General features: G+C 39.5%; 1 protein-coding gene and 1 long non-coding RNA gene across 2 annotated transcripts in view; one reads left to right on the top strand and one right to left on the bottom strand.

Annotated features, from left to right (window-relative positions):
* Nucleotides 1–20,847, bottom strand: part of LOC140118695 (uncharacterized) — a 69,938-nt gene that overhangs the window by 21,263 nt on the left and 27,828 nt on the right. The window lies entirely within an intron of this gene.
* LOC140118693 (cbp/p300-interacting transactivator 3-like) lies at nucleotides 15,341–19,449 on the top strand. Its single transcript, XM_072136901.1, has 2 exons — nucleotides 15,341–15,494; nucleotides 17,614–19,449. The coding sequence occupies exon 2, from the start codon at nucleotides 17,617–17,619 to the stop codon at nucleotides 18,166–18,168; it is 552 nt and encodes a 183-aa protein (XP_071993002.1). The 5' UTR covers nucleotides 15,341–15,494; nucleotides 17,614–17,616; the 3' UTR covers nucleotides 18,169–19,449.

Genomic DNA, 20,847 nt, shown 5'->3' with positions numbered 1-20,847 from the left:
TGGTTATGATGCATTATCATGCCACAGAGAATGCAGTTAGAAAGAGCAAGGAGCTATAGGAAACAGCCATGTAGAGGTTTATGTACAGTGGGTACAGAAAGTATCAGACCCCTTTGAATTTTTCACTCTTTGTTTCATTGCAACCAATTGGTAAGATCAAAAAAGTTATTTTTTTACTTATTAATGCACACTCTGCACCCCATCTAAATAGAAATAGAGATACTTTTGCTAATTTATTAAACAAGAAAAACTGAAATATCACATGGTCATAAGTATTCAGACCCTTTTCTGTGACATGATATTTAACTCACATGTTGTCCATTTCCTTCTGATCCTCCTTGAGATGATTCTATTCCTTCATTGGAGTCCAGCTGTGTTTAATTAAACTGATTGGATGTGATTAGGAAAGGCGAACACCTGTCTCTATATAAGACCTCACAGCTCACAGTGCAAGTCATAGCACATGAGAATCATGAGGTCTAAGGAACTGCTCAAGGAGCTCAGAGACAGAATTGTAGCAAGGCACAGATCTGGCCAAAGTTACAAAAGGATTTTTGCAGCACTCAAGGTTTGTAAGAGCACAGTGGCCTCCATAATCCTTAAATGGAAGAAGTTTGGGATGACCATAACTCTTTTTTGACCTGGCCATCCAGCCAAAATAAGCAATTCTGGATAAGAGCCTAGGTGAGAGAGGTAAAGAAGAACCCCAAGATCACTGTGGCTGAGTTCCAGAGATGCAGTAGGGAAATGGGAGAAAGCTCCACAAGTCAACTATCACTGCAGCCCTCCACCAGTCGGGGCTTTAAGGCAGTGTGTGCTGCTTGCAAAACACACATTAAGGTCTCCCAGACTATGAGAAACAAGATTATCTGGTCTAATGAGATGAAGATTGAACTTTTCTGTTGTTAATTGTAAGCGGTATGTTTGGAGAAAAGTGAAACATGGTGGTGGTATCATCATCCTACAGGGGTGTTTTTCAGCTGCATGGACAGGACATAGAAAGATATCCTGGATGGAAACCTCTTCTAGAGTGCTCTGTACCTCAGACAGGGCAAAAAGTTCACCTTCCAACAAGACAATGACCCTAAGGCCACAGCTAAAATAACAAAGCAGTGGCTTCCGAACAACTCTGTGACCATTCTTGACTGGCCCAGCCAGAGCCCTGACCTGACCCAATTGTGCATCTCTGGAGAGACTTGAAATTGACTGAACACCAACATTCACCATCAAACCTGAGGGAACTGAAGAGGATCTGCAAGAAAGGATGGTAGAGAATGCCCAAATCCAGGTGTGAAAATCTTGATGCATTATTCCCAAGAAGACTTGGGCTCAAAGAGTGAAAAATTTACAGGGATCTCAATACTTTCCATACCCAATCTAGCTAAATAGATCTATAAGGAAAAGGCACCTAAATAAATTAGATTCATGTATAGGTAGATTTGTGTGCTTTATTAATCCTAAAAAGGGTAATTAATGTATCAAGTATATTCTATTTACTACATAGTAAGGCCTCATGCCCATGACTTTTGTTTCAGTGGCTAGTACATGTTCCCATTGATTTCTATGGACTCTTGCCCACGGTTGTGGATTCCTTATCTCCCAGCATAATCTGACTGGCAAGCACAAATTATCGAATAGGTGCTATTCCTGCCCGGAAATATTTTCTAGAAATAGGTAAAGGGGTTGTATAGCCACCTCAAGTGCCACATCAACTTTTCTCTTATCCAAAGTACAGAAATAACTTGCTGGTCACTAATGGGGAAAGAATCCGAAAAATCCACAGAGAAGCTGTTTTACATAATAAAGTATATTGCATAGATTACTATTATCACTTGCACTATTCATCTCTACAATAAAGAAATAGCTTTAAAGGTTTAGACATGCTGTCAAGTCAATATAGCCAGATGAAAGGTATCATCAAAATTAAACTGTGTCTTGCCCTTTTCTTTAATGCAGTAAAAGGGTTTCTCATTTACATTTCTTACCACAGACATTGGTATCATTACATGTAAAATTGTGTGGAATTTTTTCATTTCCAAGTATTTTACACAGCACCATGTAACTGGATGTGTACATGTAATGACACAATAATGTATAGATGTCTGGTGGTTTTCGGTGTGCAATTTCCTTTATGTGTTTTTATAAACTGTCTGTTTGTCTCAATCTGTTGTACCTTTTGCAATAATGCCTGTTCCTGCTAAAACTGCCATACAATAAAAAGGTAACTGGACCAAAAGTATGCTTTCTCATTTAAACATGCTGCTATACTGAATATAATTCACATTACCTGCCTGCTAGTGAGTCCCCGGGGGAACGCGCACATTATGAGGTTGAGATGAGAGAATACAAAAATGATGGAGAGATGAGGAATCACAAATATGAGGGGGTGATGAGAGGTCATGAGTGTGAGATGAAAGGCCATAATATTAGGGGAGGTCTGGGGCCACTGGTAATTCTTCAACTTCAGCCATGCAATGATGTGCTATGGAACCTAGCCTTTTCTATTTTAGCCCCCTGCCCCTATGTATAAACACTATTGCTTAACCCCTTCCTGCATCCTGACGTAACTGTACGTCATAAGGTGTGGGAAGTTACACCTTACATACAGTTATGTCATGGCGATAGCCTGGGCTGTCACCGTGGGAACCCGGCAGTGAAAGCCTTCCTATGTCCAAATTACAAAAAAAATAAACATTTTATAGCCTGTAAAATGTGACAATGTAAATCTTCTATAAATGGCACTCCTTCCATTCTATGCCCTGTCATGTGCCTATACAGCAGTTCACCAACACATATGGGGTATCCACATCCTCGGGAGAAATTGGGTATCAAACAGAGAATGCATAAAAACATGCCTATATAATGAAGACATTTGGGAAATGTTAGTTATGAAGTTGTTTGGGTGCTATGACTATCTGCCTAAAAAGGCAGAGAATTTAGAACTTTGAAAATGAAGAATTTTTTGAAATTTTTGCCAAATTTCATTTTATTTCATAGCAAAACACAAAAGATGACACAGGGCAGATTTTAAAATCAGACTTGTCGTAAAGTCCTAAAATGACTTCATCCCAAAAGGGTTAGAATCCTTCTTGTTAATGGTCAACACTAAAATCATAACATTGACATTTTTGCCACCAAAAAAAGAATTTATGTGGCAATGCAAAGACCCAGTATTTTTAGATAACTATTTTTACATATCCATTTTACAACTACTATTCTGTTAAAACAAAATGGAAACAAAAGCATAGAAGCTATAGATTATGTTCACATCTGTGTTTCAGGTTCTATTAGGAGCCTCAGTCACAGATTTCGTTACACACCACAGTATGAATCACAATCATAATAGCACAAGTCAAATACCCAAACCCTGTGTTGATCAGATGTTCCAGCTTACATCGAGTGCCAGAATCTATGCAGTGGGTGGTGTCCACCCATTCAGTAATGGCCATTTTAGGGAACAGCAGCTTAAGGCTACATTCACACGAATGTATGGAGTGTGTATAAACGGCTGACGTATATATGGCATATATACATCCCCCATACACCGCAATGGCCTCACGGTGCCGTACGGGAGCGGTACGGTGCAGAACACTTGCGGCACTGTACCATTCCATAGCCCATAGAAAGAGAGGACATGTCCTATCTTTCGACGGAATACGGTGCTGGGCCCTATGTTACTCTTTGGAGAGGGGCGGGGGTTATTGGCGCTCTCCCCCTCTTCCTCTCGCCGGCGCCGATGTATGCCCGCCGTACAGTAGCATACATAGTGTAAATGTAGCCTTACTCCTAGACAAGTGAAGAAGCATTTTCCTGTCATGACTGGTCGACAAATAGAACCCTTAACAGTACTATGCCTGTGTCCATTGTAAAGCTGCTGGCAGTGGCACCAGTAGCTTTTTGTCACATTGCTTTTATCCATTACTGTTTCCTAGTGTGAACACTGATAAGTCTCTGATTTCCTGTTATCTGTCTGCTCCACTTAGCCAAACTAAGTCAGTTGTAACTGTCACCTTGTAGGGTCTCTCAGGGTGCGTTAGTTAGGGCAGATTTATGTACTGTAAGCAGCACCCTACCCCGCTGGGACATCCCAGGGTTAGTTCACCACCATTTACTGCCTGTCTGGAGTATGTATTTTCTAAAGCTGCCCTCAGAAGGCATTCTTGCCTAAATGCCAACTCTACCCCTTTACATCCCTGAAATAGTGCAAAATAGTACATGCTGTGGTAATAGTGTGGTGAAGGCATGGTTCGTGGCCCTGGTGAAAAAACTGTACCAGACCCTCATATATAATATATTGCTTATTGTACTCATCTTCTTATATGGGAAAGAGTCTGGGCCTGTATGGGGCCCCATTCTCTGCACCACCTCACGTTATGCCCTTGATTTAAAAAAATGCATGGAAAACCACTTTCAGAGTATAATCTTAAGATTGTAAACTCTTCCAAAATTGACACTAAATAAATAAAGATTTCTTCAAACATGCTTTACATTCTTTTTTTTAATCAAACTTATTTTTATTGATTTTATAGCATAAACAAATACAAACAAAACCTTTGCATTACAATCAGTCATGTAGACTTCATAGGGCAGTATGTGTAAAATCGGCTAAGCATGGCCTACATTATTCCACAAATCTGAAGTACAACAGACCCAAGAAATATCTTCCAAAGCATGGATCAGCTCCCAATGGTAGGGCATATGCGCCCAAGAATGTTACTCCTCCTAATCTTACCATATAAGCAAGCTATCTAACTTGTCTATGAGGCTAGAGAAAGCTGATATTGCATACTCGTCCTTATTTGTAGTAGCCAGACCTGGCGAAGGCAGACCTGACGTATCCATCCATTTCCCCCAAATTTTTTCGAATTTAGCTATGGAGTTTCTTTTCAAGTAAGAACCATATTCCATGGTGAGTACGTTATTAACCCTACTTATATATTCCCTCACAGATGGAGCTATCAATTTTCTTACTTGATATAGGGACCTCTGAATCCCCACGGTTTGAAGTGTTAGTAAGTTGTCTATATCCAAAATTCCAAACAGACGGGAGAGATGTGTAGCTGGTATAGTGACCGAGAATACCCTGCCCAATATTTCCAATACTTCTTTCCAAAGATTTTCCAATTCCCCACATTCACACATCATGTGCAGGATACCTGCTTCATCACACCCGCACCTAGGGCAAATTGAGTCTCCACTGACCCCTATTTGGTGTAGCAACTGTGGTGATCTATATGTCCTATGTAGCATGATGAGATGGGACATTCTATGAGCCTCACTTGGAGATACAGTGGGCACAATCTCTAGGCAATCTGACCATTGCTCATCCAATATAGGACCTATATCTCTTTCCCATTTAATGTGACTTTTAACCCCTAGGCGCACCAGGACGTTATAGTACGTCCCCGGGGCTAGATGCTTAGCGCACGGGGACGTTCTATAACGTCCTGCTTCTGGCACCGGCTCACGAACGGAGCCGGTACCAGAAGCAGCGGCTGTCAGCTGTCTAGTACAGCTGACAGCCTGCGCTAACACCCGCGATCGGAGCCGGCTCCGATCGCGGGTGTTAACCCCTTACACGCCGCGGTCAAACATGACCGCGGCGTGTAAGGGTGTTAGCGCTGTGGATCGGATCCCCCGTGCCGCTTACCGGGGGATCCGATCCTCTTCCGGGCAGCTCCGAGGACTGGCATGTGCCCCGGAGCTGCCCGGTCTCCATGGCAGCCAGACCCCTTCCGGGTCTGGCTGTAAACTGTCTGAGCATGCGCAAGCTTGCATAAAAATATAAGCCCCTAAAATGTCACTTTCCCATAAAAAAACTTAATAAAGTATAAAAAACATAAAAACACAAAAAAAACCCGCATATTTGGTATTGCCGCGTCCGTAACAATCTGCATAATAAAACAGAATTGTTACTGGACCCGCACGGTAAACGCCGGAGTAAAAAAACGCAAAAAACATTCCGAAAAAAGATAATTTTTAATTAATACCCTATAAAAAATGCTCTAAAAAGTGATTTAAAAAATGTTATGCACTCCAAAATAAGCCCACTAAAAAGAACAACTGTTCTCGCAAAAAATAAGCCCCTAACAAGATTTATCTGCCAAAAAATAAAAAAGTTATGCATATAAAAAGATGGTGATGCTAAAATGAATAAGATTTTCTCCAAATTAGTTTTTATTCAGTACAATTGAATAAAATACACAAAACCCCCACATATTTGGTATCCCTGCGTCCGTAACAATCTGTATAATAAAACAGAATCGTTATTAGATCCGCAAAGTGAACCCCGTAAAAAACAACCTAAAAAAACTCTCTCTGATAAAGATGATTTTTTATTAATGCCCTTTAAAAATGCTCTAAAAAAGTGATTTTAAAAAGTTACGCAATCTAAAATAAGACCACTAAAAAGAGCTATCATTCTTGCAAAAAATAAGCCCTTAAACAGATTTTTGAGGTGAAAAATAAAAAAGTTATGCATATGAAAGACGGTGATGCTAAAATTAACAACAATTTTGCCAAATTACTTTTTATTCAGTAAAAATGGGAAAAAATAAAAAAATATATATAAATGAAGTATTTTCATAAACGTGGCGACCCAAAGAATAAAAATAATATACTATTTTCATGGTATGGTTAACGGCCAAAAAAAAAACACATAAAAATTTTCCTAAAAATTGATGATTTTCATTTCCTCCACCAACAAAGAGTTAATTAAATCTCACCAATTAGCTATAGATGCCCCAAAATTATGTATTAGAAAAGTGCATCTCATGTGGCAAAAGAAATAAGCCCCTATAGGTGCACAATAAAAAAAAGAAAAAAATTATAGCCTGTACAATGTGACATGGCAAATCTGATTTGAATGGCGCCTCCTTCCCTTCTATGCCCGGCCGTGCGCCCATACAGCAGGTTACCACCACATGTAGGGTATCGGTGTACTCGGGAGAGATTGGGTATCAAACTTTGTGGAGCCTTTTTTCATTTTATCCATTACAAATGTTTAATTTTCCACCCAAAATGAGTGTATTGTGAAAAAATATTACAATTTGCAGACTCCACCTCCATTTTGTTTTAACCCCTATAAAACACGTAAAGGGTTAACAAACTTCTTAAAAGTGGTTTTTCATACGTTGAGGGGTGTAGTTTCCACAATGGGGTAATTTACGAGTCTCGCTATTATTTAGGCCTCTCAGTGTCAATTAGAAACTGTGCAGGTCCATCTAAATACAGGTTTTGGCGATTTTACAAAAAATGTGAAAAATGGCACCCAAATTCTGAGCCTCATAACATTCTAGTAAAATATGTGGAATCTGAAAAAACCATGCCAACATAAAGCAGACATTTGGGAAATGTAAGTTAGGAATTTATTTGGGTGCTATGACTTTCTGAATCAAAAGTAGAGAATTTAGAACGTTGAAAATAAAGAATTTTTCAAAATTTTTGCCAAATTTTGTTTTTTTTCATAACTAAACGCAAAAGATTTCATCCAAATTTTTAAACTAATTTGAAGTACAACGTGTCACGAGAAAACAATCTCAAAATCCCCTGGATATCTCACAGTGTTCCCACGCTATAACCACTTATAGTGACACAGGCCAGATTTGAAAAATGGGGCCGCGTCCTTTAGGCCAAAAGATGCTGTGTCCCGTAGGGGTTAATCTGTGTGTCACCCAGGGATTTGTTCAACAGAACCACATTATAAAAGGAGATCAGTCCTTTGGTTGTAGTGGTCGTCAATGCTCTATTAAGGGCTCCACAAGGCCCTAGTATTATTGGACTTGCATGGTTCCTGAATGTCATATGCATGTCGCAACTGGAGGTATTGGTAGAACCATGCCTGTGGTAGTTGATGGGTGTTACTCAAGTCCTCAAATGTTTTACACATACCGTAAGAGCATCGATCCTCTATAGTAATGACACCTTTGTTTTCCCATGGTGAAAAACCTTCTAAGCGGAAGATTTCGGGTAAAGCAGGGTTTCTCCATATAGGGCTAAAGGGGGTATATTTGGGGAATCCCAGAATAGCTTTCACCTTGGTCCATATCTTCTCCATTAATACCAAAGTAGGTTTCTTACTTAACTGACCACCTCCAAAGCTGGCTTTTAGGGCGTGCGCTGGGGTGGGGAACCCAGTCCATGACATAATCAGTCTGCCAGCTGAGTTAACTCCCTCCTTCCTACCCCAGCCCGCAAAATGCTGAATCATGCTTTACATTCTAATTAAACATATCGTAATGGATTAGCTCCCTAAATAATCTAAATAAACATGTAACATGGAAACATGCGCTTAAATACAATTCTTACTATTATTTCTTTATATCTGTATCACTTTCATGTTTTGTGTTCTCATATAACCATTGAGCTATTGTTGTCATGTAAAAACAAAATGGTTGCACGTACAGAGCGTTTCATTCATAAATTAGATAGGGCTTTGCTATTAGATTTGTCAGCTGCCTGGAGTATGTATTTTCTCAAGCTGCCCTCAGAAGGCATTCATGCCTAAATGCCAACTCCACCCCTTCACATCCCTGAAAGAATAAACACTAAGCCCTTTCAGGAATCCTTATTCTTTGATAGTATCTTTTTGGTAAAATCTGCTAGCCAAAAACTATGAAGACACTTAGTCTCTCTTGAAGTCTAAAATGTATATTATTATTACTATTTGCAAAATATTTCTTATGTTTTATAGGAAATCTACCATAAAAACTAAACATGATAAACCAGGGGGCACTTACTCATAGATCCAGGCACTGTGACTGTGGTAACCTTATTCTATTTGTTATCCATGGCCTCCTTACTTCTAAAGTCAACCTTTAAAATTATGCTTATGAGTCTGAGGGGCTAACCTACCCCCACTGCGACCTGGATTTACAGGTTGTTACTCTCACGTAACAAAAGTGCAACCACAACCAGACTTGGCGCTAGCTGTCAGACTCAGTAAATGGTGGTCAATTAACCCTGCGATGTCCTGGCGGGCTAGGGCGCGGCTTACAGTACCTTAATCTGCCCTGATAAGGGGGAACCTAACTAACGAACCCTGAGAGACCCTTCAAGGTGACAGGGACATCTTACTTCTTCTGGTACATGCTGGATGGTGGAGCAGACAGATAACAGGAAATCAGAGACAGACCAGTGCACAGTAATGCATCAAAGCAATGAGACAAAATAGAGACAGGGAAAGCGGGGAGACACTGGAACACGACACTGAGTTACAAACAACAGATACAGACAGACAAGTGTGGAGTCGGACAAACAGGTCAAAACCAAGATGGCGGCAATGGTGAAGAAATTAATCACTAGACAGAGGTCAAGTAAGGTAGCAGAATACGGATACATGGAATAGAAAAGCCTTAGGAAAGGCCTAATGAACCAGTAGAACCAGCAAGGCGTAATGGGACTGGACAGATATATAAAGGAGTTCCTTTAACGCCTCCAGCAGCTGACTGGATCAACCGTCCATCACTCCAGTAACCCTTCCTGAACAGGGCTGGGCTGCAGAGAGATGAGTGAGGCTAAAACAATCACAACACAGCAGCAACCTAGGTCACAGTTCAGACACCCAAAACACAAAGGGAAATTAAGAACACCTAAGCTGCAACACTGCAGATGTAGGAGGGATTTGGCATGGATGTTACAGTTATATTGTCTCACCATACCCCCTGATACTCAGCACTTGTGAAGTGAGCTCTCCCTGCTGTATTCTCTGTGCTGAGGGAGCAGGGGGGAGGGTGAGACAGTGTAACAGCCTGTAAAGGCAGATCACAAAGGGGCTAGGGTAGCATCATTTTAAAAGTTGCAGTGAAAGTTTTCAATAAAAATTGTGGGCAATTTATTAAGACTGAGATTTTAGCTAGTGGAAACTATAGTAAAAATGCGGCTGGGTCACTGCCCTTAGTTTAGGAGGGTATGGGGTATATGGTGAGACTTGCCTTCAATAATGATACTACTTCTAGGATTAGTAGTGCACTAACACAGGAGTCCACTTACACTTACCCCGTGGTACTGCATTTGTACCTCCTCAGCTGATACATTCCCTCTCTGTGTATTACTGGGATGCTCTTAATGATTCCCCTCCGAAGATGTACCTGCCTTTGTATAACCTTATATGTGTTGTTGCGTAAACCAATGTTCTTAGCGTGGCTGTTACTGTTGTATCAGTATCTGTTAAACTGAGTTAAAAAATAGAAGCATTGATCTTTAACAAAACCCCTGGACAGGGAGGGGCTAGGTCTCTTAGGCCTGAGCCTTGCTTCGGAGGACATGCTCTCACGACATGAGCAGCTCTTAGGCCTCAGCTCTCCTAGAGAGCACATTTTCCAGAACACACACTGAGAGGAAGAGAGAGTGTCTGTGCACATCTAGCACAGACACACAGCTAAACCCAGGACAAGGGCTGGAGCATCCAGATCTGGACACAGCCCCATCCCAGCCTGCATCTACTACCAGGCTGATGAATCTTCTCCTGAGGATCACTCTCCATGACCACTTCAGTATTCCGGAATCCCCAACAATCTGGAATCTGTAACAAGACCGTTCGGCCCCCTTGCCTGCAGTTGTTCCAACAAAGAACCGTGAGTTATTTTGCACAACGTTGCCCCCATCTGATCCCTGGATACGGCTGTATCACCACCACGGGCTCCCCATCTATTAGCCAGGGATATATCTTACAGACACTAAGGCGTTGCCCCAGGGATATTCAGTACATCAGCCACTCACTCCATATTTCTTGCACACACCACCTGTTGGAGACCTGCCAGGCTGTAGGACAGCCCTCCGGTCCCCATACCAAGCACCGTGACATCAGCATGCCTAGCCGCCGCAACTGCCAGCCACTCCGGTATTCTGGGTCCCGGTTGCCTCCAGGCCCCAAGAAAAGGCTAGGCCCCGTTGGGAGATGTTGCACATACAAACTTGCACAATGTTTCATTAATGTAGTCAAGTGTGTTTTATAAGTTTTTCTGTGCTTTTATTTGACTTTTTGGCTGGATTTTTACAGAGAAAATGTCATTTAAAATGTCATAGTCTCATGTTACAGGTTATACGACAATTGCTTTATTTTCTTCTAAACTCAGCATACTCTAAGCCTGGGATTTTTTCATTTGTTAAAACAGTGGGCGAGATTTGTCAAAATTGTCTGAGAGCAAAACTGAGAGCTCAGCTTTCATCATCATTATTATTATTATTATTATTATTATAAATTTAAAGCTCTGCTCTGATTGGCTACCATAATCGACTAGAACAATTTTACTCTCAGACACTTTTGACAGATCTCTCCAACTGTGTGTACAAAAAACACCCCAGATAAGACCAAATAATTTAATGACACATGTAAGAAAGGGGATACATTGTAAGCTTGTCCCTATTAGCTGAATACAAGGTTAACCCCTTCAGGATGTAGCCAGTTTATATATTAAGGTGCAGCCCCATTTTTTGTATTCTCACAGGTGTCGCTTTATATGGTTATAACTTTTGAACACTTTCACTTATCACAGTGATTTTGAGATTGTTTGTTTTTTCATCACATGTTGTACTTCATTTAAGTGGTAAATTTTGGCTGATAAACTATCAGAAACAGTTTTTAGGAAGATTGCTAACCCCTTGAGATCTTTATAGTAATTAAATAAAAATGTAGGTGAAATTTAGAATGGTCCAATTTTGTGGGTAATATGTTCATTTGGCCCTAAAAATTACATGTTCACAAAAGATAAAAAGAGAAAACCCATCTTAAAATTTAATATGCAATTTCTCCCGAGTACGGAGACTCCCCACATGTGGACATTACTTGTTGTAGGGGTGCACAGCGAGGCACAGAAGGGTAGGAGGGCCATGCTTTAGCCATAGAGTTTATTGGTTGTAATTTGGTTCATGGTACACTTTTTTGAACTATAAAATATTTGTTTTTCTGTTAATGTTGTAATGTGAGGGCTTATTATTTGCAGGAGGAGATGCATTTTTCAGTGGTTCTATTCTGGGGTGGCTATTAACCTTTTTTGTGAGGGGGCTATAGACAAAACTTTAACGCTGTAATTATTCAACAGGTCAGTACGATAGGTACTGTAGCATAACTCTTTCAGTTTTCGGTCTGTATGGCTGGATGTGATGTCGTTTATTGCTGGACATATTTTTAGAATAGTATGTGTGTGGGTATAATAATGATATTCTTTTATTCTACAGGTCATTACCATTTTTTTACTTTTTTACTTGTCCCACTTTGGGACATGAACAAGCAATGTATTGATGTATAGCAGGGTATGAGCACTGTCAGCCTATGCTGATGCATAGGCTGACACACTGCCTGTAAGGTACCGTATGTAACAGGACCTTACAGGCATTTACTATGTACAGTAGATTCTTAGCTCAGACCCTGGGGTTGTCATACCGCTGACCGTGCCATTTACTGCAGGTGTTACATGGGGATGTCAGCGGTACACTACCCCTCACTCTGCGCGATTCCCAATGCCAGCTCAGCTCTAGTGAAGAGCTGAACCGCCATTGGCTCAGTGCCATACCAGTAGGCCGCTAAGCACTAACCGCGGCAGCCCACATCGTACAGCGCATAGCGCTACTCTGTTAAGTTGTAGATTTATTGAGTATAGCACTCAGATATATCTGAAGAGTTGAATAAAGTGGTAGTGTACATGCCCAACAATTTTTTCAGGCATGAAAACATAAAATCTCCCCTTTTAGTGCTCAGGTCGCCACTGATCCTCAACTTGTTTGCTGCAACTTGTATGCATCTATATATATATATATATATATATATATATAATGCAAATTTCTAATTATTTCTTGTCTATTGTGGCAAGAATGCATGACTATAACCTTGGCTGTAACTCCAGGTCCTCTTACACTTTGCATATGGACATTATACAGCATAGTAGAAGGGCCCTGACAGCCCTAAACAGTAGAGCAGATGTTATCTTCTCATTATTTAGAAAGCTGGGGCATTATTTCTATTACTCTAGGCACCTACAGTTCCCAAGAGTACAGATGCTATCCATTTGTGCATGCAGCGTGCTCAGTGCCATGTATGCATTAACTCTTCACATACAGTATAATCTGATCTCCTTCTTTTGTCAAGGAAATAACAACATCGTTCCAGCTCAACACACAGACCCAGGGCTCAACTTTACTGTTTGTTTTCTGTAACAGCAAAACTATTGCTTTGTCTTTGCCTTGCAATCTACACACCCAGCACTAAAAATAAATGAATATAAACACGAGAGCAATGAATCAGATAAGGGTATAATTAAGGATCAGCACATACAGTACATTCCTTTCTTGGAATGTAAAGGATTTATGGTTTGTAAACAGACCAGATATAGATTATACCATAGACTATATTGAATAAAGTACTTACATTATATACATTATATAAACAATGTATGCAAGGTGCTTTATTTGTAGAAATGATCATAGTGGTTAAAGGAGAAAGGGCTGTATAGATTCCAAAGCTGACGATTTTGGTTGGAATGGGTAACCATCTAATGTGCACGTTAATGTCCAAATTTCCGTGGATAAGTGATGTCAGGGAAAAAAAAGGGTCGGGGCAGATGTTAGGACAACATGTCTTTTGAGCTCATTTTATTGTGACTTTGATATGATTTGTATTAGGTAAATGGACAATTTTTAACAAAAAAAAAGAGTAAAGGCTAAAGAGCATATCACCCTACCTGAGGTTCACTTTAAAGTTTATTTTCTTTTCCTAATGCATCTATATTTGACCACATTCATCTTGTGTATAAAGGGTTAGGGTGCTTTTCACATGGTGCGTTTTTGGTCAGTTCTTGGTGCATTTTTAAACGCACTGAAAACGCATGCATTTCTACATGTTTACCATGCATTTGGCTGTTTTGAATCTGTTTTTCTTCATTTGTGGAAGCAGCTGTAAAAAAATGGTAAACATGAAAAAGCACATGCATTTTCAGTGTGTTTAGAAACACACCAAGAACAGTCCAAGAACGCAATAGCTGTCATTGGATGTGATTGGATCCTAATCTCGTGTTTGGCCAGCCTGCTTTGCACTTTGGGCTTTGGAGCATGTTCATCCTAGGTTCAAGTAATAAAAGATAAGCTGCTCCTTGTCATGCATACTTTAACCTAGTAAAAACCTGTATGTCTATTGTCATGTGCTGTCAGGTGCCACTGCATACTGCTTTCTAATCCCATTTAGATAAGAGTGGCCCCACTGTTATTTACAACAGCAGAAAACTGTGCTTGCCCCCTAGCCTGAAACCATGTTTGTATTTAGTGACCATTGAGCTTAAGCTACTCATATAAATAAGAATGCAGCCTTTAGAAACTATTGTTTTCTACTGTTTGGGTATTGGGATTTTTTGGGCTGATTCTTTTTTGGAATTCACGGGTTTTGGAAGTGTCAATCAACCTCCCTCCTTCTTCTGAAATAAACATAACATACTCAGTAAGTGAAACCTCTGTAGACAGTGGTGAAGAGACAAGCCTGTATGTAAACACAAATACATGTACAAAGAATATTTTACTGTTATACTGACTATATATTCTGTTATATATATTCTGCTGACAATATTCACGAACTGAACTGTTTGGACATATGACACAATAGTATAATTTTTTATTGCTTTGTAGCTTGTACTAAAACAATCAGTGAAAAAGTGACCAAAAAGGTTAGAATCAATCAAATTGTTATAGTATGCAGTGGAAAACCACCTTTAGACACACGTAACCAAACTCTTAGAGAAAGTAAGGCAAGTGATGTCAATCTAACATATTGGTGAACGCTGATTTACCAACTGAATAGGAACAGGAATGATACACACTTGCTGCTGTTCTATAACGTTCCCTTTGATACAAGCATATTTGTATATTTCATTTTAGTCCTCTTGGTAAAAATATTCACAAATTATTCCTCATTGTAGACTGTAAGCTCTTGTGGGCAGGGACCTTATTCCTATTGTTTCATATGACAATGTAATTACTCTGTAATGCCTTATTTTAGTTTTATAATCTGTAAAGTACTACGGAATTTGATGGTGCTATATAAATAAGGATTATTATTATTATCTGTCAATATATGTGATACAAAGACTAATAGTTCAGTATCATCTTACCACGTGTAATACAATAAATAAAGCACACAGATGGACAAAGAATATAAGCTACCCTTGGATTCGTGTGATTTAAGATGAGTCAATCTTTGCGTTCTCTTTAGGTCTCACATATGGCTGGATGCATTATGTGAGGAGTGACTCTAATGTCTCATAGGGCACCTGGCCTTCATGGAGTCTAACAACAGCACATGGGCAGAGATACAGCTCGAGAGGATTGAGGCCAACCAATGGGGATGAGAGGGCGTGTCTAATTAGCCCCCACCTCACTGGAGACTGTGTCTTAGAGTCCTATTTAGCAATGCACACTGTTGGAGGAAGTAGTCTGGAGGACTGGTCTGGATTCCTCTCATTTACACACTGATTGGATTTACAAAGGTCGGATCAAGGGAGCTTCAGCTTAGGGTGAGTGTGTTAAGCTTATTGTTACATTTTTGCAATGGATTTCCTTATATATAAGAATTTATGGCAAAATATTATTGGTTTGTATTATGTCTTTGTTATTTATCTTGTACTACAGAGCTTACACCTTGTTCCTATTTATACCTAAATTTACCGTATAGTAGTTGTACTGACAGCAGTTTAACAAATAGAGCACAGAAAAAGCCCAGAATCAAGAAATAGAAAAGGTGTTATTATATTTCTTTGTTCTACCAATCCTTTTCCTTGTGAAGGGTTAAACTTTTTTTCTGTTTAAAGTCTTTTGTTTTCATTGTAAATCCCCTGTGACTTTAATGCACATCCAAATGGGCGTGAAAAAGGACACTCAATCCTATTATTGTCAGGACTCTAACCGCCTGTTGCAGCTACATATGGATACTCTTGGCTTTAAGGGTTACAGCAGGGGTTAATGATGCGTTTAATACATGTTCTTATATCTATCTATTACACACACAACACTATATATATGCATACACACAATCTTCATGAAGAATACAATCTAGTAACCACTGTGTCAGATATTTTGAAGTATTTTTTTATAGCTTTCTAGTAAAAGCTAGTGCATAAGTTACTATTACTAACCATTTGCATAGCACAAGTGAACTTTGTAGTGTTTTGCAGATACGTTATTTATATCAGGTTCTTCCCCTTAACAAAAATACTTCCTAGCCACACACACACAAAAGGGAAATACAACTGTCAAAGTATGGTAAACTATACAGTGACATCAGTATGCCAGCAGAAACCTACTAGTAAATAGTGATATCAGGCTTATAAAAAGGAAAGAAATAAGATAGCAACATTTTTGCCAATATAGTCAAAGGAAACATATAGGAAGGGAGCCTTCCATACATGTAACTCTGAAGAATAGAAGGTAAATGGATGATCTTTTGTTCACATTCAGTTGTTCTTCTATAATGGAAGAACATAACAGAAATCATAGCACTGGTCTTTGCTGGGTATATGCAACTATGCAATATTTTGGTTATACAAGTTTTCTGACATTGAGGGAGGTCATTGTTTGTTTTTGTATATGCTAACATCAATATGTGTAGGCGCAGGAGGAATAGTGATAAGGAATGAGTCTGCATGCTTTATACTATAAATTAACCGTTTATATTTAAAATTTGTGATGGATCATATCGATGTAATTATCAGTTGTTACTTATGCGATTTTACCTACAAAGAAGAGCAAATTATCTGGATGATGATTTAATAAAGGGAAGCATCAAAGAGATATCTATGATCTATATGAGGAAGATAAAACTATGGTTGACAACATTTGCCATATTAAATGGAAGGTATCAAAAGATTACCTGTTTTATTTAAAACATGTCTTTCATATGAAGTACTATATCCTGCACATTCGCCTCTGCCTCAGGCTTATTCTATTGGGATTTTCTTTGCAGCAAACAGCTCATTTACATCACAATCAGGGTTACAATAAAAGATAACACCTCTAAAGAAAACACTGTTATTGCCTGACATTAGGTCAGAACTTATTTACATCTCCTATCTGCACAGAGCATGCCTTGAAAGCTCTCCACAGAGCTTATTGGGGGGCATTCATTATTTTTTCCACTATTTGTTGTTTTTTTGATGACCAAGATTATTTTTTTGTGTTTACTGTGATGTTATATTGTGGCGCACAGTGTTAATATATCTGCCGCACCATAAGTAGAACAAATGACTGTCAGAAATGTGAAACCACACTTATGAAGGGGTTTACAAGTTGGTAGACTTGCTTTTTGTTGGTGAAATTTTGCACCAAAAAATGTGCCAAAAAAGTGTTGGGAATGTGTTGGGAAACTAGAAGCGCGGAAAAGTGCCGCTAAAATAATAAATCCCCCCCCATTGAGTACACTGGATTACTGCCTATGGCCGTAAGGCTGGCTTAGGCAAAATGGCAACCCCATTATTATGGGAGGGACAGTGAAGAAAAAAGAGACACAATCCCTTTAAACTCTGACCTCTTCTATGATTGTTGTTTACGACAGGGACCTGACTAAATATTTCTACATAGATACACAAACATTAAGATTTATATTGTATAAATAATGATTTATCCTTTTTCTTAACATAGGAAATGGCAGACCCAATGATGATGGCAGCCATGCAAAACGGACATCCAAATTATCGAATGCACATGAACAGTATGCAGACTCAACCACATCCACATCCACATTCTGCTAGAAACATGCCTTCAGTGCCCATGATGCAGTATGGAGTTGCTCATCCAGATGGAAATATGAGGGCACGCATGAATATGCATCAAATTATGGCAAACCCTATGATGTACAACGGACAAGGACAAACCTATATGGGAACTCAGCAACTTATGGCCACAATGCATCTTCAAAAACTCAACACTCAGTACCAAGGACATCCAATGATGAGTAATACTGGACTCATACCTGGACTTCCTGCATACAAAATGTCATCTAGTCACCACCAAAATATGCCTACCTTAAATGTGACAGACGCTGACCTCATTGATGAGGATGTATTAACATCTCTGGTGCTGGAATTAGGTTTGGACAGAATTGAAGAGCTGCCTGAACTGTATTTGGGGCACAATGAGATGGATTTTATCTTGGACTTTGTAGGCAAGCAACAAGTTAGCACAGTAACCTGCTGATGGACAGTTTTCCATAGATAACTGTGAAACTTGGCTGCACTGTATATGGCTTTCAGAAGTCCTAGCTTTAATAGCTCTCAACTTTCTACCCTGAATTTTTAAAGACTGTAGTAAAAGCCATTTGGACTAGATTCAATCATTGATGTTATTCTCATTTGACAAACACATTACTCTCATCTGTATTCAATAAGTTATATAATGAAAAAACGACTATAACACATTTGTGCTAAACACAGCTGCCAGTTGAGGTTTATCCCTAACATTGATCACCAGTAACTGATATAAACAATATATATTGTAATAATTTAGTTTACATGTAATGGTTCAACTGATTTCATGTAACTATTGCTTTACATTGTCCTTGTATGCTCAATCAGCTTCCCATATTATCATTTCTGTGGGGCAATTACTGTAACAAATTGCTCCTGATTTGCACTAAGAGCTATTACTACTTGACTGTCATCAGGGCTGTCTATTTAAGATGGGTCTAAAGCACAATAGTGTCTATGCAGTTGAGGTGCGGTTCTTGCAGTACAAGGTACAAGGTACAAGGTACAAGGTAGTAGAAGTACAAGGTAGTAGAAGTGAAGTTTAACTGAAGCACTATGCTGAACTGTGGAGGGAAACCAAGCCTCAAATGCACCTTTAGGCCACATATTGCACTTTATAGTGTGTTGTCTTAACCAAAGACAGGATTGGGTCCTAAAGAGAGTTAAGCTACAATGGAGAGACTAGTAAATACTATCCTACAGTATCACATTGAGCTGGGATTTTGACTAATTGCCCATAACAATTTTAGTTATCATAGCCTAAAAAGTGGCAATGTATATGCAAACCATTCCCAAAATACGTAGTGGTTGGGGGCAAGATTATAAATACCCTCGTTTTATGCACTATGGTCTTCTCAAAAGTTTCAGACCAATTGTGAGGTGATCACAAATTCTGATATCACTTATTTCAGAGAAGGTCCATTTCTGTGTGAAACCAGTTATGGCTTTTTTCCCATTCAGGTATAAAACCAAGTGCAATGTCAAACAATTTTATCAAATTTTCACTAAATATTTGCACTGTACATTTGGGTGGTAGTGGGAGATATTGTAAATATTTTCAGGAAATGTAATGTCTGTAGTGTTTGATAATTATAGACACTGAATCAGGGAAATAAATTTAATTGGGAAATTTTACACTGTACAATGTGAATGAAAGATCAATGATGAAACAGCATTTGTGGGTTGATGTTGAGAATACATCAGAATAGAATAAACTTTATTTTCAACATAATATGGCCTTGGTGAATGTTTCCTTTTTTCTTAAATGGACTTTTCTTTCAGACAGCCACTGTCTAACAGCGTATTAGAGCACAAAGGTATTATTATAAGATACCACTAAGGACCCAGCTACTACTGACATATATGGCCTGTCATTGCATTACATTACCAGCCATTCATTTTATGTCCACTGTGTAATGTCTCATGTATGGGCAGAAACTGCTCCTCCAGGAATAACATAATGGGGCACATTTACTTACCCGTCCCGTCGTGATCCCCACTGTGCGTTGTCCGACGAGGATTCTGGTCGGCCGCGATTCACTAAGATCATGCGTCCAATTTCCTGCATGTGTCGCTTCCCCACTGAGGTTCGCTAGAGTTGACTTTCTTCTTCCCGGTGCATGTAAGTGCTGATCGTGCGACACAATTTGCTTTTTAAATTCAGCGTTTTGTCCGAATCAGTCGGGTTGTCCGACGTCCACTTCCCCCGATTTATGCAATTCGGAGCAAAACAGAAAAAATTGCGAAACCTCACGAAAATGCGGTGTTCGGACCCTTAGTAAATGTGCCCCAATTTATGCACATTAAGGGAGCCATCTTCTTATAGAATTTGCGCAAAAAAGTTTTACTGACTTGTCACTCATCTTAGGACATATGGATAAGTGGCACAGTTTAAGACTGTCTTGTCTGATTGCTGTTCTCAATAATGTTCTGTGCGCCCACATACAATGGGGCACATTTACTAAGAACAGTGCAAACTGCAATAAATTCAGTTTGCCTTTGTAGTGTGCAAAGTGAGCCAGATTCAGGATTTCTAGCGCACATTTTTCATGATTTTGGAGCTCCCTGCACTGCCCTGCAGTGCAGAAATTTTTTTTTTATGCACCTCTAACATATGGCTTCTGTCAGACTTTGCATGTTAAATGTGGCGCACGGTCTGAGCACCGGAACGCCTCTTTGTGCATCTGCCCCACAAAAGGGTCATGTGCAACACATTTGTGGTGCAGACACTTCTTAAATAGCTGTGCAAGCAGTTTACACCTAAAAGAATGCGCAAAGTCCAATGGAAAACTGGCACAAGGGCTTTAGTAAATGTGCCCCAATGGCCCTCACTTATTAAAGTGTTTGGACCAGTTTTCTGTCTGACTTTGCACTGAAAAGAACGTGCAAACTGCTTGCACATGTATTTATAAAGTGTCTGCACGGCTACACTGTGTTTGACAAGACAAGGCGCAAAAAATGTGCACCAGAAGGGGCGTGTTAGTGCTTATTTGGAGTTTGCACCACATTTATTACTGACGCACACCACAATTAATTCTGCAGCATGAACATAGTGCACCAAAAAAAAAAAGGCGGAAACTTCCAGAGCAGTGCAGGGTGCACCAGAACCATGATGACTGTGCGTCAGTTT

This window comes from Engystomops pustulosus, chromosome 2 (assembly GCF_040894005.1).
Source record: "Engystomops pustulosus chromosome 2, aEngPut4.maternal, whole genome shotgun sequence".
NCBI classification, from domain to species: Eukaryota; Metazoa; Chordata; class Amphibia; order Anura; family Leptodactylidae; genus Engystomops; species Engystomops pustulosus.
The sequence above is the reverse complement of the archived record's forward strand: the minus strand, read 5'-3'. Positions and strand labels throughout refer to the sequence as shown.